The sequence below is a fragment of the Octopus sinensis genome, linkage group LG9 (genome assembly GCF_006345805.1).
Source record: "Octopus sinensis linkage group LG9, ASM634580v1, whole genome shotgun sequence".
NCBI lineage: Eukaryota > Metazoa > Mollusca > Cephalopoda > Octopoda > Octopodidae > Octopus > Octopus sinensis.
Genome location: NC_043005.1, coordinates 28,619,477 through 28,642,970, shown reverse-complemented (window position 1 = coordinate 28,642,970; position 23,494 = coordinate 28,619,477). Strand labels below are relative to the sequence as shown.

Here is a 23,494-nt window from a genome sequence, read left to right as displayed (position 1 = left end):
TCATTAACCACTGCACAGAGTGTACTGGGTGCTTTATATTGTAGCACCAGAACTAGCGAGGTTACCATGGTCCTGACATTTTTTAAAATAATTGTTTTAGTTATTGTAGTAGTTGTTGTTGCTATTACTATTACCATCAATATTATTACTATTATTATCCTACCAAAGACACTACCTTTCATCCTTTCAAGGTCAATAAATTAAGGACCAGTGAAACACTGGGGTCGATATAATCAACTATTGCCCTTCTCTCAGGGTTTCAGGCCTTGTGCCTCTAGTAGAAAGGATTATTGTTATTTGCAAAATAATATTTTAGTATAAATATTTTAGCTGGTTTAAAAAAGTCAAGTAAGAGTTGTTGGTTAATAATATCCAGCTGAAACCATTTTGCCGAGTTAGTCAACAAACAATGAAATAACTAAACAAATAGTTTACAGTTGCTAACCTTGCTTTTCACTGCTGTGGTTAACACATCAGTGAGATTTCCCAGGCAGCCAACTGCTGCTGCTTCAACTAACTGCTCTACTATATACTCAATATTATGAATGAACTATTCCCAGACAGCCAACAGCTGCTGCTTCAGCTAACTGCTGTACTATGTACTCAGTATCATGAATGAACTAATCCAATGTTTGTAGTAAAAAAAAAAAAAAGAGATACTTACAGTGACACCACACCACTCACACCGCATGCCTGCCAGGCACTCTGAGGACCAGCAAGTCTTTTTACAGGATACACACTTGGAGTTAGCTGGTAAATTCCCCTCCCTCCAATGGTGGAAATGGACAATAGTTAACTGGAAATTAAAAAGAGAAGTAGTTGAAAATTAAATAAAGATACAATTTAATGTAAGTGGAAAATACAATAGAAATTTTAATATTTCAGGAAAAAGAGTCTTCACTCATTCTTTATAAAATTGTGAATACAATGGCAACAAGGAAACATTCTCTATAGATACTCTACTGTATTTTAAGTGTAGTTCCTATAATTGAGTGGCTGATATATTTCACTACAAATTTTCTGTAAGTTTTATGTTATTTTTGACCAGGACACTTCATTGCATGTACTTCCAGTCATCTGGCTCTGTTGAAACAGTTGTTATCAGACTTTCTGGAATATTACCTGCAATAAACTGGTTCCTCATCCAAGAAACACATTTAGCACTTCTACACTCACTGCTCCAGCTCTGGTCCTTATGAATCTTCCAAGAATTGTGTAATGCTTTGAGTCTTCTTTTTTCCATATATAAACATTCTTGAATGGTCTTTTTACAGCTTAAAAGTTTAACTATTTTCTGCTATCTTTTAATTCAGCAAAAGAATTCCTCTTATACTGTACCCACCAAACCATTTCTCAATTTCTTGGTCCAAGCTGTCTCCTCAAAGTTGGTACCAATTCTGGTTTTGGTTTCACTAAGGTAAGTAAAGTTAATTATTTATTGTCTTAATGGTGTCCATAATAAAGTTACATAATTAGAGTTCTATTTGAGTCGAGAATGTCGGCCAGCTCCTCTTTGACTGGAACTATCCCATACAATACAACATTTTAGCAGCTTCTTTGTCCATTATTTATAGATTTACAACCCAAACATGAACCAGAAAACAACCAAGACTAGTGGAGATAAAGGAACAACTTTATTTTTTCCTGTATCTTTATTACACATCTGTATGTCTAGATATATAGAGGCACAATGGCCCAGTGGTTAGGGCAGTGGACTCACAGCCATAGGATCATGGTTTTGATTCCCAGACTGGGTGTTGTGAGTGTTTATAAAGCGAAAACACCCAATGTTTTATGCAATGCTCAAGACAGGATGGTCATGACTGGAATGCTTTGGAACATAGACCTGACTAATTTGGTGCTGAGCTAAGATTAAACAACAATGTATTGTTGAGGCAAGTGGGCGAGTGAAATCAAATCAATCAAATCAATCAAAAGCAAAATCAAAATCAAATTTGATGACTGGCATCCGTGCTGGCAGGGTGCAAAGAGCACCATACGAGTGTGATCATTGACAGAGCGGCTAACCGGCTTCCATGCCAGTGGCACTTAAAGGGCACCTTTCAAGCATGATTGTTACTAGCGTCGCCTTACTGGCACTTGTGCCCATGCTAGTATGGTGCCAAGAGCACCATCCGAGCATAATCATTGCCAGAGCAGCCAACTGGCTTCCGTGCCAGTGGCACGTAAAAGGGCACCATTTGAGCGTGATCATTATCAAAGTCGCCTTACTGGCACCAGTGCTGGTTTCATGTGTAAAAGGATTCGAGCGAGGTCTTTGCCAGTACTGCCTGACTGGCCTCCATGCCGGTGGCACGTAAAAAGCACCCACTACACTCTCGGAGTGGTTGGCGCTAGGAAGGGCATCCAGCTGTAGAAACTCTGTCAAATCAAGATTGGAGCCTGGTGCAATCATCTGGTTCGCCAGCCCTCAGTCAAAATCGTCCAACCCATGCTAGCATGGAAAGCGGACATTAAACGATGATGATGATGATGTATATGCCAGCTATTAAGACAGTTCTCAATTGAAAAGATAACGTACAAAGTATGTAATGCATTAAAAATTGGTCACAAAACATTCTTTCTTTAAAGTGGAGGAGAAATTGCTTTGACACAGTTTTGTAAATATTAAAGAGATTTGATTTAAATATCCCCTTATCCATGCTGGCATGGGTTGAAGAGGTTGGCTGTATAATATATTGATCAAGACTTCCCTTGCTTTTTTACCTTTTGTAAAAAGTACCAATAATCTGTTCAACACACCCACCTGATGCCAGTTTGGGAAAATGCAAGAGAGTCTTTGTGTAAGTAATCGTAGAAATTTGTTACATGGTTTCCATGGCATATAAGTGACTAAGATCACAACATTTAATCCCAAATAGGGTCACTAATTTACAGCTGAGTGACCTGAAGCAATGTGAAATGTCCAGTCTTGCATTCAAGAGTGCAACATCCTAACCACTTGGCCATTTGCCTTCATGATGTCTCATATGAGCTGCAAGAAATTAGATGTTTTAAACCAGAAAATTTATATTTGCTACATATTTTGAGCATTTAGAACCATCGTTGCCATCACTTTGTGCCTGCTTTTCCTACTGATATGAGTAATACATGTCATCATAGCCTGAGTCAGTTTTCTTTTTTAGCTACTGCCTGCTTCGATGGATTGACAACTACATATCTCAGGCATTTCATTTTGGCATGTTTACTACAGCCAGCTGGATGTTCAAATGCTAAAACTGTTATACAGGGCACTGGGTGCATTTTATTAGGGCACCAGCACTTGAGAAATAGTGGCAAGACAAAAGAACTTCCTCCACCTCATACACACATTTGACCCTCCATTGTCTCCTTTCATTTGCAAATTATTTTACAGAGTACATTTTATCATACCACCAACACAGTGGTGTGGCCTTGTTCTATGCAAGACCAGACTGTCCTTATTATTCTATGTTGTTTCATCTGTTGTGCTTATTCAAGGCAACATAATTGAAATAAATGATCCCAAAATATTTTGAAGCAGCCATTTGGAGAATAATTCAAATTTAACAGATACAAAACTAGATATCTATCTTTTATTGGTTTCAGCCAAAGGCTGGGACCATGCTAGAGCATTGCTTTTCATTGTGTTTGCGTCTTTGGTAAAGAAGTGAGTTGGGCAGAGCCACTCTTCCTTGTGCCTCCTGCTGTGATGACAGTTCATCTGGGATTCCAAAAAGAAATTTGTCCAGGTGTTTTTGGAATACCCCTACATCTCCACCTCATAAATCTCTAAGGTTTTTTGGCAGGATGTTGAACAACTGTAGTCCCCTGAAACCCAACCTGTTGCAGTACTGGGTCTGGGTCCTTGTTCAAGATAGAGAAGATGGGATATTTGGCATTATGCAGTGCTGTCCAGTTTGGTGGCTAGTATAGGGAGAATATGAAGCCTCATTCGTATGTTTTGAATTCGTTGGTACTGGATGTTGGATAAAGTTTGTCTGATGTTACTTGAATCAGATAGGTATGTTCAATTTTTTCAGTGCTCTCTAATTTAAAATCGTGAAATCTTGTGCTGATGAAGAGAATGGTAGAAGGAAGATGTAATTCTTGCATCTCCATATCTATCTAACTCAGAAACATGCCCGGAAATAATCAAATGCCAAGAGAATTTTCGTTGTTTTTCCTTTATGCCTACGTGGATTGTTTTTGAGTATATGTTGTCTAGGAGATTCTTCTTATAGTAGAAGAAATAGCTAAGTTCTTTGGCTGCTATTTCTAAAAGTTCGGTATGTGGCAAAGCAAATTCTTTTTGCTGAACCCTAATTATACTCATAATTATAAAATGTTATATATATATATATATAATCCTCACCAGACAGCAGGACGCAGGGTTGCTCTTAAATACAAAGACCCTCCCGGGTGAAGAATGTCCCCCCCCCCCCAGCATAGGCTTTAGGCTCGAGGCCAGAAGGAAACCAAAAAGCAGACTAATCCAAAAAAGGAATTGGAAGCTAAAGAACACTTCACATGGTCAGAGATTTAGGGACATCCTCATCAAGAAATTTGAGGAGAGGGAGACATTAGACATAGAAGGTAGCTGGAAATTCCTACAGGACAGCTTGCTGAGTGCCACAGACGAAGTCTGTGGTTGGTGCAAAGTTCCTTCCAGACCTAGAGTTACGTGGTGGTGGAATAGTACGGTAGACAAAGTCATTAGAGCAAAGAAACAAGCCTGGAAGGGTGGGGGTAGCAGGGAACTGTACCAGGTAGCCAAAAAGGGAGGCTGAGCAACAGGTATACATATCCAAGAGTGAAGCGGAAAAGAAGTTTGCCAATGTCCAGTGATGTGAGGACCAAAGAACTGAGGTATTTCGGATTGCAAGACAGCGTGTGAGAGAAAATTGTGATGTCATAGGAGAGAAATGTGTCCAAATGGATGATAGTGCACTTGCTTTTAATGATTCCGAAAAGAAAGAGGCTGGGAGAAGCCATTATAAAAGACTGCTGAATGTGGAGAATGAATGGGAGGAGGAGAGCCTGCCAAGTGTTGACCCAGTAGAAGGACCAGCTATCCGATCAGGAATCACTGCTGAGATGCTTAAAACATCTGGTGGTGTGGGCTATGGCCTAGTCACCCACATTGTAAACCAGGTAGTTCATGATGGAATCATACCCAACAACTGGCATAGCAGCACCATAGTCAACTGCTACAAGGGTAAAGGTGATGCTCTAGATAGAAATAACTACAGGGGTATCAAACTACTGGATTAGGTGATGAAGGTCACAGAGAGGGTCATAGCCCATCTCATCAGGGAGAGAGTCTGCTTAGATGAGATGCAGTTCGGTTTTGTGCTGGGTAGAAGCACCACTGATGCCATATTCCTGGTTCGACAACTGCAGGAAAAATACCTAGCTAAAGATAAACCCCTATACTTAGCTTTTGTGGACTTGAAGAAAGCCTTTGACAGGATCTCCCGATCCCTTATTTGGTGGGCGATGCTGAAACTAGAGATTGATGAATGCTTAATAAGGGCTGTACAGGCTCTTTACAGAGAGGCCGTTAGCAAGGTTAGGATTGGCAATGAGTATAGCGAAGAATTCCAGGTAGAAGTAGGCGTCCACCAAGGTTCAACCCTCAGTCCTCTTTTATTCATCATAGTCCTCCAGGCAATAACAGAGGAATTCAAGATGGGTTGCTCCTGGGAGCTCCTCTATGCTGATGACCTGGCCCTCATAGCAGAATCACTACCAGAACTAGAAAAGAAATTTCGTGTGTGGAAGCTAGGTTTAGAATCAAAAGGCCTTAGAGTCAATGTAGCAAAGACCAAAGTTCTAGTAAGTAGGAAGGCAAACTCACCACACACACCCTTAGGTAGTTGGCTCTGCTTGATCTGTAGAAAAGGTGTAGGTAGAAATCCATAAGATGTACCCAGTGTAAACTATGGACACATAAGAGGTGCAGCAACATCAAAAGAAAATTAACTGAGAAGATAGCTTTCATGTGCGACTGTGGCAATAGACACCACAGATACTCAGAAAACAGATTCCATTACACTCCAGGAGGAGAAACTAGAAGTAGTTGATAGTTTCTGCTACCTAGGTGACCAAGTTAGTAGTGGGGGTGGATGCTCAGAGAATAAGATAGCCTGGGCAAAGTTTAGAAAGCTTCTTCCCCTACTGGCGACAAAGGGTCTCTCGCTCAGAGTGAAAGGTAGCTTGTATGATGCATGTGTGCAAACTGCTGTGCTTCATGGCAGTGAAACATGGGCCATGACTGCAGAGGATATGTGTAGGCTCAAAAGAAATGAAGCTAGCATGATCCGCTGGATGTGTAATGTCAGTGTCCATGTATGACAGAGTGTAAGCACCCTGAGAGAAATGTTGGACATAAGAAGCATCGGATGTGGCGTGCAGGAGAGACGTTTGCATTGGTATGGTCATGTACTATGGATGGATGAGGAAAGATGTGTGAAGAAGTGCCACCCCCAAACTGTTGAAGGAATCCAGGATAGAGGTAGACCCAGGAAGACATGGGATGAGGTGGTCAAACATGACCTTTGAACGTTGGGCCTCACAGAGGCTATGATAAAAGACCGAGACCTCTGGAGATATGCTGTGACTGCGAAGACTCGACAAATGAAGTGAGTTCATGGCTTGCAGGATGGCCTGCTGTGCTAACCTTGGATTGTAGGGTGACCTGCTGTGCTTGAGGAGACATATTGAGTCAAGTACATCAAAATAAAAATAAATGGATATTGTAGTTGTGATACCTGTGCCGGTAGCATGTAAAAAGCACCATCCAAACATAGCTGATGTCAGCGCCACCTGACTGGCATTTGTGTCGGTGACACATAAGAAGCACCAACTGATCGTGGCCGTTTGCCAGCTTACTCTGACCTTGGTGCCGGTGGCATGTAAAAAGCACCCACTACACTCACAGAGTAGTTGGCGTTAGGAAGGGCATCCAGCTGTAGAAACACTGCCAGATCAGACTGGAGCCTGGCACAGCCTCCTGGTTTCCCAGACCCCGGTCAAACTGTCCAACCCATGCTAGCATGGAAAATGGATGTTAAACGATGATGATGATGATGAAATACATATCAGTACTCAAGACCACTGAAAATAACAAAAGATCCAGGGTGGCCATCACTGACAGCTCTACATATGTTAGACCAGTGACCGCTATTGACACCCTACATATCACACCAATATTACTACTGAATACCAGGGGCCTTGTAATGTCCCATCAACACAAGACTCAATACCGAAGAGAACTTAGTGACATGTAATCCAGCAATGTACATATAGCACTAACAGAAACACATCTGAATGACGACATCAGATGCTGAGATAGATGTATCAAACTATGTTGTATTTTGAACTGACAGGAAGGAGAGGACTCATGGTGGAGTTGCTATGTACATCCAGGAAGATGTACATTGTCCTGCTGTCATATTCAAACTCAATCTGTGGCACTATGGTGGTAGACATTAAACAAATAAAATTGGTAGTTTGTACTACACATCACCCATCAGATGTTCCAGATCATGAGGACTCATTCAAATAGACCCTCAAAAAGATGGAAGAAATATTAACTAACCTAGATGACAGCTTTCACAAACTTCTTCTAAAGGGCCTCAACTTCCCTAATGTTGAATGGCCTGAGTGCTGCCTTCTCTCAGGTATGTAACTACATGACAAGAAGCAAGCAGTATCTCTGCCTGACCTCACAAATATGCTCTACATGGAGCAAATACTGCTCCACCCAATAGGGGGTAAAAATGTTCTGGACCTCTGCTTTACAAATAATATGGTGCACATCCATAATGTTGAGGTGACACTGATGATTTTCTTGGACCATAACTTAATAGAGCTAAAAATGCATGGTTTACAGAAACTGCAGAAATGCAGGCTACTAGAAGTGCCCAACTCCTCTCCGGTCTGAACTTTCATAAAGCTGATTGGAAGAGTATTCAGAAAGAGGCCATTGAACAAAACTGGTCAACTAGTCTCTCTATGCAAGGTATTGACATAAAGCTGCAGCACTTTATGACAATCATGCATGATATATGCAGTAAGTTCACTCCAGAGGGAATGCCAAACCAAAACAAAAATATAATTCCCAGGGAAAGGAAGATTCTAATGAGATGATGAGCAAAAATCTCAAACCATCTAAAAGGACAGCATCCTATCTCAAACAAACATTGTTTGAGATTGAAAGTGAACTCAATCACTCCAATGAAAAGAAGAGAGCAGAAAAAAAGCCAGGGCAGTAAAAAATGTAAAGACAGACCCTAAAGCCTTCTATCAATTTGCAAAAGAATCTGCTTCAATATGGTACAAGATAGGACCACTGTTTCAAGAAAATGGCTCACCAACTGCAGGTCCTCAGAGGATAAGTGAAATACTGAATGTGCAATACAAGAGTGTTTTCACCACTCCACTGGGACACTTGCAAACAACCATATCTACACAAAGAGATAACAATTGTTGAAAACATCAAAATAGAGAAAACAGATGTAATATCAGCCACTGATAAAATGAGTTTAAACTCAGCCACAGACCCTGATGGATTCCCAGCAGTCTCTTAAAGAAATGCAAAGGGGTTCTAACAAGACTGTTACATATCCTCTTCCAAAGCTTTCTTGCAACTCGGAGACTTTGCAGAAAGTTAAAGGAAAGCATGTCATATCCATAAAAGAGGTAGCAGAGCAGATGCTAAAAATTATAGACCTGGCTCTTTACCCACCCATGTCAGCAAAGGCATGGAATGCACTGTCAGGCAGAAACAGATCATGTTCCTTGAAGATGATGACATGCTCTTCAACACCCAGTATGTTTCCACTCAGGAAGAAGCTGAAACAACTAATGAACTGCTCAAATGTGAATATGAAATACCCTGATTTTGTAAAGGCCTTTGATAAGGTCGATAATGGGATGATATGTCACAAGCAATGGAGACTTGGTATAGTGAGACAACTGGGAGAGTGATTACATGACTTCTTAAAATACAGAAGCCAGACTGTGGCAGCCAATGGGGCCCTCTCCAGGGAGACAGCAATAGTGAGTGGAATGCCTTGGAGGCCACTACTGTTTATGCTTTCCAGACATGCCATCAGTTACACAGACAGCCACACTCACTAGCTGTGCTGACAACATAAAAGTAGTACAAGCAGTCAAGGAACCTTCTGATGCTAATTTTCTACAGAAATGCCATACATAAATGGGCTGAAGAAAACAACATGCAATTTAATGAAGGAAAATTCCAAGCTCTTTGCTATCAGTTAGCTTGTGCTCAGATGCTGCAACAATGAACCTTTTGACCAAAAAGAGCAGCTATCCTAGAGTCAAGTACAGTATGTAATTGATACAAGCAACAACATTGTTTCACATGCGTATCACCAAGATGGTGACAGAGAGCAGGCGAATGGCCAGATGGATTCTGAGAACTTTCAGAATTTTCAGAACAAGGGACCAGCAAACTAAGCTGGCTCTATAGAGGACACTAGTACTCAGCCATCTGGACTGCTGCTCTCACTTGTGGTCACTGTACAGTGTCAAATTAATAGCAGAACTTGAGGCAGTTCAGGAAGATTGCATCAATGGAACAGCTGAGCTACTGGAAGAGACTGAAAGAGCAATGACTCTACTCCCTGGAGTGAAGATGGGAGAGATATGCAGTGATATACATATGGAAGATCCTAGAGGATTTGGCACCAAACTTTGGCATCAAGAGCTATACCAGCCCCACCAAAATAGATGTTGCACTGTTCCAAAGGTCCCAGTTATCATGCCATGTAATTCAAGGGCCCACAGCTATTTAATACCTTACCAAAACATCTGAGAAATCTTCCTGGAGTAGGGGTAGATGTTTTCAAGAAACAACTTGACCTCCTGCTGTCCAAGGTTCCAGATGAACCCACACCACAGCAAGAAACTCAAAAGAGGGCAGCAGTGTCAAACTCTCTCCTTCACCAAAAGCCAATCACATAAGAATGGCCATTGAAAAGGTGATTACACAGGTAGTATCCAAGCATGGCCACAGCTTTTGGGCAGAAATACATAAAAGAATACACACACACACATATATACATTCATACACACACACACGAGGGTCAGTCAAAAAGTAATGCTATTTTGTTTAGGACAGGTATAATTACCAACACAGGAACATGTATCATACATCAAAATGAAGCTGGTCCTCTGTGGATCACATCCCTACTTCTCAACATAGTCACCATTTCTCTCAATATCAATGTTCCGCCTTCAAATGAGAGCATGTATCCCTGCTCTGTAAAATTCTGCTGACTGTTCTTTGAGCCACTTCTTCACTACAGTTTTCACTTCCTCATCACTGGAATAATGTTTGCCTCTCAAACCCTTTTTCATGGAGTTGAAGAGACGATAGTCTGAAGGCGCTAAATTGAGGGTGTGGAATTTAAGGAGCTAATGATAGATTTTTGTTGCATAGTATCAATCAGTGTTTCATCCACAACTGACTCCATAGTTTAGGAGTTCAGAGAAGTGTTCAATCCAGCGACCTGCAATTTCTATAGATTTAGTAAATAGAGTAGAAGACTCCTTGGAAAGCAAAGGAGCTGATGCAGAGCTCTTAGGCCCATAAACTTACTTCATAAGATGGTAAAGCTTCTTGCTGTCATTTGCATCAGCAGAAGCCTGAACATCATGAGCAAGATCCTCCCACCAAGTGTCCTGCATCTTCCTGAGGATTGCTGCAGCAGTGATTTTACACTGCTATAATGGGTAAGTGCTAGATTTTGCTGCACAGCTGAAAGTCCTCAGTGCTGCAATGCATTGTGGACATGGTGCTTTACAACCAATAGTTGCTGAACTTCAGCATCATTTTCATCAAACCAGTCTCTGTGACTGGCAGTAGCATATCCCAGTATTTCAGCAGCACATTGAAGAACCTGGTCTCGAAAATCTTCCCTTGCTGCAGTATTTTTAATGCTGGACAAGTGATTTGAAACTCTTTCCTCAACATGGCATCATATATCTTGTGGACATTCAGACATTGAGAAATGCCGACTGGCCCTCTTCTCTCTTTCACGCTAATCATCATCCAGGAATTTGCTTGCATCAGACTGTGGTCTGTCCAGCATTCTGATCCATGAAAGGACTTGACATTACAAATGTCATAGATGTCACACAAATATCATAGATGTCATGCTTGTAGCTGATGACATAATCCAGCAAGTGCCAAACTTTAGACCTTGAATGCATTCACTTTGTGTGATCATTTTTGTGCATAAAATGAGTGTTTGCAAAGTAAAGCTCCAGCAGTATGAGACCATTGCTATTCATTTTCCCTACACCAAAATGTCCTAGAGAGTTCCATGTTTGCCAGTCTGTTCCAACCCTGGCATTGAAATCCCCCAGTAGAATGACTTTATCAGAATTGGAGATTTTCCTAAGTATGGCTCTCAGCTGGATATAACAAATAGTTTTATCTTCATCACAACTAGTCAAAGTAGGTGCATAGGCACCTATTAGAGTAGCAAACTGCCCACCTTTCAGGTGCAATTATAGAGTCATTAGATAATCATTTATAGAAACAGGAAGCTCCACCAACTTCTTAAGGATATCAGATCAAACTTCAAAGCCAACACCAGCCTCTCTGCGCTCCTCCTTCAGCCTCCCCTTCCAAAAAAAGGTGTATCCACCTCCTATTTCCTCAAGCTGACCATCACCTTCTATATGAATCTCTGATAGTACATGTATATCAATGTTATAGCAGTTAAGCTCACAAGCAACAAGTGCAGTGCATCTTTGAGGCCTACAATCACTCTTGTTATCCAACAGAGTGTTCACATTCCAACATGAAATGTTCAAGTTCCAACCAAATTTTGTAAAAAAAAAAAGACTCTGTTTTTTGAGCACAGGGTGGACATCTGTCAGTCACACTAAACTGAGCAGATACAGAAAGACAGGCAATTTTTGGTTCATTTTTTCTAGAAGATCCCTAGCCTTTGGGTGAGCAGTGCCCTCTCAAAATGGAGCTGTTCAGACACCCATGCAGCAAGTGAATTCTATTGCTGTTATAGGCAACAAGGAGATGACTTTATATCTAGCATGGGACGCCTATGTGCAGGTCGCTGACTACATGCTTCCAACCATCAGGTCTGCATGCTTCACCACCTTCCCATTACTACAGGACTTCCGAATAAAAATAAAATATACTAAAAATAAATAAATATATACTAAAAATAAAGATATATGCTGAAAATAAAATAAACACATATAGGGGAAAAAAGAAACAGTGCATATTGAGCAGAAGTCAGCAAAACCTGTGCAGAGTTTTAGGTCCAATAAGGCTTGCACAATACCTTATAGACCCTCTACACTTTATTGACAAGCCTGAGTGAGATGTCTGGTGCCAATATGAGTTGCAGGCTCAGGGATGTGGGAGAGCCATGATCTCTAGCACAAACCAAAGATCCCCAAAATGTCCAATACCATTTGCTGCATATCATCTTTTATATCAGAGTGACCTTCACCTAGAGACATGCTTCAACAGAAGCTGAAGGGTACCCCTCTCCCAGTAGTCTTCTAGCACATTGGAAACCATCCCAGAAATTCTGCGTACCTGTGCTATTGCTAGATAGCCATTGAGCCTGCACTAAGTTCATTCGACCTTTCAACAGGTTTTGTTTTTAATCCTGCCAGGTTTCTAGCAACCCTCCTCACCAGGGTAGTCTGGTGGGAGTGCCGGTTTAGTCGCTGACAACCCAATCATGTGTGCATGCATGTATATATGTATGTAAATATGTTTGTATTTCTGTATATATGTATATATATATACATATATACAGAAATACAAACATATTTACATACATATATACATGCATGCACACACACACACACACACACAAAGGACTTCTACCAAATTTCCTTCTATCAAATTCACTCACAAGCAACTAATTGGCCCAGGGTTATATTAGAAGACACTTGCCCAAAGTGCTACACAGAGGCATTGAGACTTAAACCAAGTGCTTGCAAAGAGAGCTTTTCAACCACAAAGGCATGCCTGCACCTAAAGTGTTAGCGTAACAACTAGAACGTGTACTTGTGCAGCTTAGTCAATACCCTAGGCAACTGTTGCACCCTGAAATCACAAATATTTGGTATTAATATTGATAGATATTATTAACAGATTAATGTTGGAATACAGACAGGTGTTACTACTAGCAGCAGACATATCTTGAAATTATAAATAAATGAAGAACTGGAGGATTATTTTGAGAGGAATTCTTTGATGAAATGAAAATGAAGAATCTAAATGTCAGAGTTTATGAGGTGGCACTCTGACAAAGCAAAGAAAAAAAACAATTGGTACAACCAATAGTTTGTAATTCTATATACTAATGACTTAACACATCATTTGGAAAATAACAGATCACACAACAACTATGATCCACTTGGAAATCAATAGTTAAGTCAGTCTTAACATATTTCACACAAAGAGCATTAAAATGTCATTAGTCAATGATTTATAATTTCATTTTCTCAGACATGGGAGACAACTTTCAACATGCTTCAGTTACACTTGGACTTCATCAGTAAAATGTAACCTCCCTCTAAAAATTGAAGTAGTAAGGAATAAATCACTTGGTAAACATACACTATGAATTAGTTAACTCCTCACTAATAGCTATGTTTACAGGTTTGCTGGGTGTATACACTCCTGATATATTATGGTAAAGTATGATTGGTTGTCAAAGGAATTATTAGATTCCAGATGCTATATTACACAAGTTTCACATCAATATTGCAGCAGTGTTGCAGCTATATTCCAGCTACATTATAGCTTATTACAAGTATATTACATCAATATTACAACTATATTACATCAATATTACAGCTATATTACAATAGTATTTCAGCAGTATTAGTTATATTAAAACAGTACGACAGCTATATTAGAGCAGTATTACAGAAAGAAGTGGTGGTGGGAAAGACTGACAGATGGAGAAGAGAGTAAACAGAGAGAGAAATACTCACCAGATCTCTTTGTGGAATATATGTTGCACATTCTTTACAATCACTCACAACAAAATCTTGACAATCAATATGTGCATAATATTCACAAACTGAAAAATACATATATTACAAGAATCACAGTCTGGAATTTAAATATTCAAGTCAATTTTATAACAGTTGTAGAATATTAGTTTTTATTTTGTTTAGTTGATTGATACATCATTTACAAATGTTTAACATAATCATGAGGAAAAAACAACTATTTTTTTGTCTGGTGAGGGTTAATTCTATCCAAAGTAATACTTAGAGAGAACTGGTAGAATTAGCTAGGATACAACCCAAATTCAAAGACTCTGTAGTTATGAGTCAGTGCTAATAATACAGAGTGTGGCAGAAAAACCTCTTATATTTTACATGGCTATTGGTGAGGTGCTAATGAAGATAGGCAGGTTGTAATGGTGTCTTCATTTAGCTAATGTTTCATCATGTTTTTTTTCAGTAATCATCATGGTTTGAACTAGCATACACTGTGCTTTTGCTGTAGAAACATATATGAAGAATGGTGATTCTGAGGTTTTCTTTACTGTACTCTGTAGTATATAATAATATAGATGTTACAAATATCAAATTTAATTTTATTTATATATATATATATATATATATATATATATATGAACTGTGTAAGTTATATATTGAAACTTATATTATGCAACAGGCATGTACGTTTAGTAAATGATGACTTGAGGTTAATGTATCTATAATTGTGTGCTTAAAAGAAGCAAATATCTTTTGAGAAATTAAACAACAACATCTGCCTGAAAAATTATATTACACATGAATTTTTAGGTTAAAAAAGAGTAGGTATCTTTGATACATTTTTTGCATGCCAAATCTTGGCTAAAAATAATTTTGGAACGAGTTAGTGAGAAGATAATCTTTAGTCTCAGCAGAAAAGTGATCATGATCCTCTGTATTAATAAGTTCTATATCATATACACAGACATTTGATATGGAAAGCATTTTAATTATAAAGTTATATGCTACAAAGCTCCATCATAGAATCTGCTTTAATCTATCTCAAAATGACAGGATCCTTGCTACTTGAAATTTTGAACAGTTTAAGTTACTGAAATAATTCCTTCACATTTTAGGACAAGAATGTAACAAGAAAGTTTGCTCATTATGTAAACCCTATATTATTCAACTCTTCTTTTTTCTCAACCAAAGGAGGAAGGATGGGATGGACAGATGGATGGATACAGACAGATAAAAACATGTGTCTAAGGCAATATACAGCATCACAAGTACTGTAGATTTAACATATATCTAAGAGCAATTAAAAGTTATATCAAAATTATGGGTTAATTTGAAGTAAGATTCAAAATAAAGACTGAATAAAACTGATAACATTAAATAGATAAGGAAACAAATTCTATGAAACTTGTTCCTTTTTATGTCTGTTTTTCCATGCTAGCACGAGCTGGACAAATTCTTACTGAAGTATTGTTTTAACAGTTTGATGCCATTCCTGTTATAACACTTGTTTTTCAAGTAATGGATCTTTTTATTCTACTCATCTTCAAGTGAAATCAAGTGCAGAGCAGGAGGAAGATTTGTTGCCTGGGAATGTTAACATGTCACCATTTTTTGCCCAGCGCTTTTATGCAAGGATGCTGCAGGATGTAAACATTAAGACAGACACACACACACACATAATGATAGGCTTTTATACAGTTTGTCTGCCAGTTCCTCTCACAAAGCATTGGTTGGCTCAATGATACAATAATCATAATAGAAAGAATGTGTGTGTGTGTGTTGACTTCTATAAAGGTTGTAAATGTTGACAAAAATCTAGTGATCTTTGAATGATGTCCTTTTTGAGGACAAAGTCCTTACCCCCAAGTCACATATACTTCTTTGCAAGTCCCACAGTCACAAAGATGGTGGAGTAGTGGAAATCTTTAACCAATGACATTATTTACAATAGCACCAGAAACTAAAAGTTTGGAAATAAGTGCTATTGGACACCAGGTGTTACAAAATATAAAACCCTTTGTAATTAGAAAGATAGAGTTGTGGACACACAAAATAAGGTTACCACTAATTCTAAAGCTGAGGTTGTTGTACATGCATTTGAAAATATTCTGATTCAAGATTCCAACAGAAAATGCAGTGAAATATTTCATTGTCCTCCCAGTTTAATGCTCATGTTCCATGCTGACATGCATTGGATGGTTTAACTGGATCTGAAAGGCTTGAGGATGGCATCATGTTCCATTATCTACTTTGGTATGGTTTCTATGGCTGGAACTTTACAGCATGTTAATGGATGCTTTTTTCATGCTACCAGCACCAGTGAGGTTACCATGCTGCTTGCAAGATATGAATTCCAAGAGAGGTGACTTTGTGCTAGGAGATAAGGGGTTGACGCATGAGAGAAAGGGCCAAGGTAGAATAAACTTTTTTGCTCTAGAGGAGCTATAGAGTTACATTTGAGAAGATGTGGGAGTGATTGGAGTGGAGTTGGAGTGTGATAAAAAAATAAAAATAATGGTGATGAGGCATCTGGGTGGATTTTCAAGGTACAAGGTAAGTAGAAGTGAAAGGGTACAGAAGAATAAGGAGTATAGAAGTGCAGAGTTTGCAAGAGGGGGGAATGAGAGATGGGGAATGATTATAATGAATAAAAATAGAATTCTGATAAGATACTAATAATATCAATATGAAAATTTTAGTAATAATTAATCAAAGAGGCCATAAAAATTAACGTATCTACAGTTGATCCAAAATTCCTGGGATCAAAAGCTTTGTGAATTTCAAATGTTTTTTAGATTTCAAAATATTTATATATTTGCATTTACAAAATAGGACAGCTTCGGGATCGATTCCAAGACTAAACAGTGTCCATCTATATTTCATATTATTGTTTATACATATATACCCTGAATTTTTAATAATTTTTAAAGTATATTACTATCAGAAAGGTAAGTCATCAGTCTCTACTTATGATGTGATATTTTAATTAAAAGATTACAATACATGTCTGACATCTGTGTTTTATTTTTTACAATACAGGTGTTAGGTTTTATGTAAGGTATAAAACAAAGCATTAAATCTGATAATAGGTGAATAAAATGCAAACTGATAAATGTCAGCATTTTATTTTTAAAGATTGTTTGCCAACATAACATGGCAGTCCTGGCAGATCGTGTCGTATAGCTAGCTGGAGACGATGTCTCTTGGATCTAAATTACAGCAACATTTGTCCTAAACCAGGACTGCCATGTTATGTTGGCAAACAATCTTTACTGCAAATTACTGTTGCTGAATATCTCGTGAGATTTAAAAATAGCAATTTTCTAAGTCAGCATTTTATTTTTAAAGTATTGTATAAGTAATGATGCTAGTCATGTCAGTGTTCAAAAGCTTTCAGATTTTGGAGGTTTGAGAAGAAGGATTTTCAACTGTATAAATTTTTTAAACCTTTTTCTACAGCATACGGCATATTTATTACAAAGAAATTAAGGTTCTATCATCCTATTTCTGCAACATGACATATTTTACAACACAGGAATTTGTCATTAATGACTTTTATATACTTTATAAGTCAACCAAAGTTTATGAGAAAGAAACAAGAAATGGAGACAAAAAAAGAAATCACTGTAAAACTTACTCTCACACCGTATTCCAAGACTGTCTTCCAGTCTTTTGCGACAGACATTGCAAAACTTTCTCTTGAAGTGCCCAGGTTCTGACCAGCAGTGGGCAACAGGGTTCTATAGGAAAGAGAGAAAAAGAGAGAGATAAAAAAACAAAAAAAAAATATATGTATAAAAGAAATGTTTTTAATCAGAAACAGAATGTCAAGTACATAAAACAGCAACAGATCCATTAGTGGAACTTGAACCAAGTATCTAATGCCAACAGGATGACCATGTCACTGATTACCCCTGTGCAAATGAAGACATACAATAGAAATACAAAATGGCTGACAGTTAGTAAGGAGAGACACAAATAAGAAAGAAGAAAACAAAGGACCACTGATGCGGTCACAGGAGTGTGACGAAAGAATTCTGGCCGAAATAAGATTAAGATTAATGTAAAAAATAAATAACACTGAAGCAAAATAACACCAAATATATATTGCGTGTGTTTTTATTGGCTAAACTGGCAAAATGACCATTCCGAAATATAACAATATCTGTTTCAACACACGACTTCACATAAAAAATCTTGCACAACAAATATATTCTAGAAAGAATATTTGGTATATTGTAAAGACTAGAAGTATTCAAGCACTAATTATTATATAATTACTTATAATCAAATTAGCTTAATAATGAGTACAGTAAATGATTATATACAAATATGATTATTTAAATTTGGGGACGGTCATGTTGCCAATGAAAACACATGCACTATATATTTGGTGTTCACTTGCTTCAGCTTTATTTTATATTAATCGTGTTTTGGCCAGAGTTCTTTCGTCACACTTCTGTGACCTCACCAGTGGTCCTTTGCTTTCTTCTTTCTTTTTTGTGTGTCTCTCCTTACTAATGATCAGCCATTTTGTATTCCTATTGTATGTGTCTTTACTTAACGTATTCATATACTCCTGTGTCTGTCTATGTTTAGTAAGTGTGTGTGTGTGTGTGTGTGTGTGTGTGGGAATGTGACTGTATTATTAGTATCCCCTGTTTATACATGTTCATTTAATTTGCTTTTATTTATTTTGTTCATTTGTTTATTTATATCTACTTATTTTTTCTTTTCTTTCTTTTTGTATTTAATTTATTTTGTTAATGTATATAGTTATTTAGTTCCATTTATTTATTTGTGTATTGTATTAGTTTCATATTATTAGTTTATGGGGATCTTATTTTGTCATAGGTCATGGTGTGTATGTGTGTGTGGGGGGTGATAGTGTTCCATTCTAATTTCCTATGCAGACTAGGTTAATCTTCTATCATTTTTTTATTAATATGTTATCAGAAAATAGTGCAAAACTGGATGTAGGTATTCCTAACTATCACAGGTTCGAATTTTGAGAGGTTTCACTTGGTATTCATTTCCTTTGGCCGATTTGTTAAGTGATTGAATATTTATGGAGGATTACAGAAATGTTACATATAATACTTCATATTATGATATTGGTGTAGTGAAGTTTCAGTGCTGAGTAATGTAACCATTCCTATCTCATTCTGCCAGTGGAAGTTTTCACTGCTTATATTTCACTATTTCCACCCCTTCACACTTGTGCTTCTTAAACAGACAGACAGACATTTCAGGCTGCTGAAATATGGATATGAAGACATTATAGGCGAGGAGATGCCAAACTGTCTTAACCCATCCATTAAAACAAGATACTCCTCCTCTAGCCGAACAATTATTCTGTGCTGATGAAGGGAAAGAACCCGGAAATAGCGATACACAGATATTGTTTTGAGCTGAGTGGGGGTGTTAGATTCCCTTGTTCGAAAATATAAGGACACAGATCGTATCATATAGCCAGCTGGAGACGATGTCTCCTGGGGCTAAATTACAGCAACATTAGTCCTAAGCCAGGACTGCCGTGTTATGTTAGCAAACAATCTTTACTACAAGATACTCCTCTTTAATCAATCATTCTGTTACACTCTTTCCCATTACATGCTGTTACATTAGGCAGTATGTGGTGGGCTGAAATACACTACCCGAAGGTTACTTTCAACACTGCCACCACCAGCACCACCATCTTAGAAGGGTTTCAATTGAGAAATGAGATGAAGCAAAGCTGACATCAAGAAATACCCATCCTACCATTATCACTACACAACTCTTGTTTGATACTGCTGAAAGGTCTCTGAAGTTCAGTTGCACAACCCAACACGACTGGAATAAGAGTACATGCCAAAAATATCAGGATATTCTTAGTGAGGAAACTATATCAAATATAAATAGGTTCTGAGGAAGGTGTTGACATTCTTCAGATGTTAATGCTTCTAATTACCCCCTCAAATGAAAAAAATCATTCCACCATTTATGCAAGGAAGCAATCAGCATAATGAAGTTTACATTAGAACTGACAACTTTCATCTTACAGGTCTCATCATCAGGATGATATGAAATTAATAGCTATGACTAATTCCCCTTTTCAACAAGAGAAGCTATAAAAGATCTCACTGGCTGAATAAGGGCAAAGAGAAATAAAGTACTCATAAACCAGAGCTACTACTGTTACTACAAGAAGAAGCAACAGCAGCAGTGTAGCCATTGCCAAGTAAAGAACTGCTCTAAATAGTTTAAACAATTAAAAACCATTGAACTTCGCCCAGCTTATTCTTGGGCTGGGTGAAGTTCAGAGTGTAATGAAGGGCCTCACCCTTAGAGTGAAAGGCAGATTGTATGATGCTTGTGTAAGAAAAGCTCTGCTACATGGCAATAAGACATGAGCTATGACTACAGAGGACATGCAAAGGCTTGAAAGGAATGAAGCCAGTATGCTTTGCTGGATGGGTAATATCAGTGTGCATACATGACCAGGTGTAAGTGATTTGAGAAAAGAACTGGATATAGAGGGCATCAAATGTAATATGCAAGAGAGAAGACTGTGCTTGTAGGGTCATGTAATGTGTATGAATGAAGACAGTTGCATCAAGAGGTGCTGATCTCTAATTGTATAGGGAGCATATGGAAGGGGTAGACCCAGGAAGACATGGAATGAAGTGGTGAGAAAGGATCTACAAAAGTTGGGACTTACAGAAGGACCAAAACTCCTGGCAGTTTGCTGTGCTTGAAAAGACATGTTAAGATAAGTAAAAGCATGATTGTCTTTGCATACAAGCTTGTCCCCTGCAACCCACTCCAGCAGAGCGTTCTTTATCTTGCGTGTTTGTGGGTGCTGATGTCACAAAAAGCACCCAGTGCCATGGAAATGCACCAGTGCCTGTGTTGCATAAGAGCACCCAGTTCACTCTGTAAAGCAGTGGGACGGGCGTCCAGTCATAGGAACCATGTCAAAACAGACATGGAGCCTGGACAGCTCTTCATCTGGCCAGCTCCTGTCAACCCATCCAACCCATGCCCACATGGAAAACAGACATTAAATGATGATAAACAGAATGACGACAAATTGAGAACAACTGGTAAAAATAATGGACTGAAGTCATGATACAGGAATGAGATATTATGTGCTGCAGATATATCTAACATCTCATGGTATGTAATGGATGTTAACCTTTTTCATGTCAAACCATCTGAGATCACTTTTGGTTCTATGACATTAACTTCCTGTTTTAAAGTGATCTAAATTAGATAAAGGTTCTATCAAAATTTCACAGTAATTTATGTTCTAAATACCAATTTAATAATGGTAAAGTTATTTTAACAAAAGACTCCATTATTTTCAAAATTCATGGTAACAAAGGCTCTGTGTTTTAACTCTTTCATTATCATAATTCTATTGAAATACATTGCTTTTGTTTCAATTACTTTTGAAAATAATGAAGATGGTATAAAATAATTGAGTCATTATTAAACTAGTATTTCAAACATAAATTAACATGAAAGGTTAATTTAGGTCACTTTAAAACTAGCAATTGTTATCATAGAAGCAGCAAGGGCAGTCTCAGGTAGATTTGTATCAGCAAGTTTAAATAGAAATATGATATGAATATCCAAGACAAACGTTGGATATATAATTAATGAAGTGGAGGTAAAATCAATGTGTTTACACGATATACTTCACGAGACTCCAAAACACCCCCTCAACAACTCCCACTGAATGTCCTGTCTCAACCAATACACTACTCTTAATAAGAGTTCAGCTAGTCCATTCTTCCAATCTATTAGGGGTGTCAATGACTCTTGCCACAACAAAAACATCAAAAGATGAACAAAGGGCATGGCCAGGTGGTTAAGAAGCTTATTTTGCAATCATGTGATTTTGGGTTCAGTCCCACTGTTCAGTAATGTCTTCTCTTATAGCCCTAAGCCAACTAGTGCTTCATGAATTAATATGGTCAATGAACTATCATTCCTGAGCCATTCCTATTCTTCTCATCTTAGCCCCTGCCCAACTGATATTTCCCTTGAAGCTGCATTTCCACTTCTGTTCTTTACTACATTAATCTCTAACCATGTGGTACTCTCTCCTCCCACCTCGATAAAACACTCCTCCCCTCCTGTACCATCTCTTGCTTCATGAAGGCTTTGCTCATCACTACCATCTTACCTTTTTCCCCAGAGACTCTCATCCACCCTTATATGAATGTGGAGTAGCCCAGTATTTTCTCTGTAGCAAGACACCAACTTGGTCCTGGCATAAAAATTACCTCTCCTCCCTCTCAAATCCCCCTAGTCAAAAGAGTCTTTCCCTTTCTCTATTTTTCCTCTTCCCTTTTCTTGTCCTTTCCTGTCTTGCAAAGTTACTTGGCTGAACAAAAAGCATCCAGTACGCTGCGTAAAGTGGTTGGCATTAGCAAGGACATCCAGCCTTAGAAACCTATTTCTTTATTACCCACAAGGGGCTAAACACAGAGGGGACAAACAAGGACAGACATAGGTATTAAGTCGATTACATCGACCCCAGTGCGTAACTGGTACTTAATTTATCGACCCCGAAAGGATGAAAGGCAAAGTCGACCTCGGCGGAATTTGAACTCACAACGTAACGCAGACGAAATACCGCTAAGCATTTCGGCCGGCATGCTAATGTTGCTACCAGCTCAGCGCCCTTAAGAAACCATACCAAAGCTGACATGGGACATGATGCAGCCCCATGGCTCACTGGATCCTGTTAAACCGTTTAACTCATGCCAGAATGGACAACAGTTCTTAAATGATGATTACATATGTGTGTGTGTGTGAGTATTTGTCTCCCAACCATTTGACAATCAGTACTGGTTTGTTTACATCCCTGTAACTGGGCAGTTTGGAAAAGTACCAGACTTCAAAAGAAAAATAAAAAACAAAAAAAAGTACTAAAGTTTATTTATTCAACTAAAAATCTTTCAAGGCAGTGCTCCAGCATGGCTGCAGTTCAATGAGTGAAACAAGTAAAAGACAAAAAGATAAACACTGTGAGTTATGGAGTGGTGATGTGGTGGAGGCACTTGTAAAGTTTAAAATGTGATGATAAACAGTAAAATAGTTGCAAGGTTACTCTTAGTGGAGACTACCATATCTGATGGCCTTTAAGATGCACGAGAACATAGGACACACCCTAGCCTAGGCTATACTTTTTGTAAAATAAATTACCACTAAAATAATGTTTAAATTCCTCCACTTACCTGTGTAACTTTATGTTATTACGGATCTTTTCGGTTTGAACGGCAGTTTTTTCTAGCGGTGTCATATGAAATTGTCACCCATAATTATGACCCTAGTATCGATCTATTGCATTTCAATCTGTGTTAGGGTTAGTTAGGGTTAGGGGGAAGGGTATCTTTTTTTCTTCACAAATGTAAATAAACCCAATCTGTTTCTTAAACGAGGGACATATTCATACGGCACAGAATGTTTTTTTTACCTC

General features: G+C 38.3%; 1 protein-coding gene and 1 long non-coding RNA gene across 5 annotated transcripts in view; one reads left to right on the top strand and one right to left on the bottom strand.

The window, feature by feature from the left end:
• Nucleotides 1–23,494, bottom strand: part of LOC115215592 (diacylglycerol kinase theta) — a 250,869-nt gene that overhangs the window by 101,949 nt on the left and 125,426 nt on the right. For all 4 annotated transcript variants that reach the window (XM_029784808.2, XM_036505853.1, XM_029784809.2 and 1 more), the window contains exons 3-5: nucleotides 17,657–17,759; nucleotides 14,005–14,093; nucleotides 665–796 (exon numbers count right to left, since the gene is read on the bottom strand). In XM_029784808.2, the coding sequence (XP_029640668.1) occupies nucleotides 665–796; nucleotides 14,005–14,093; nucleotides 17,657–17,759 (324 nt within the window). The remainder of the gene's footprint in view (nucleotides 1–664; nucleotides 797–14,004; nucleotides 14,094–17,656; nucleotides 17,760–23,494) is intronic.
• Nucleotides 9,850–22,996, top strand: LOC118764811. The gene is made up of 3 exons (XR_005000620.1): nucleotides 9,850–10,004; nucleotides 19,436–19,440; nucleotides 22,983–22,996. It is a non-coding gene; the product is annotated as an uncharacterized LOC118764811 (long non-coding RNA).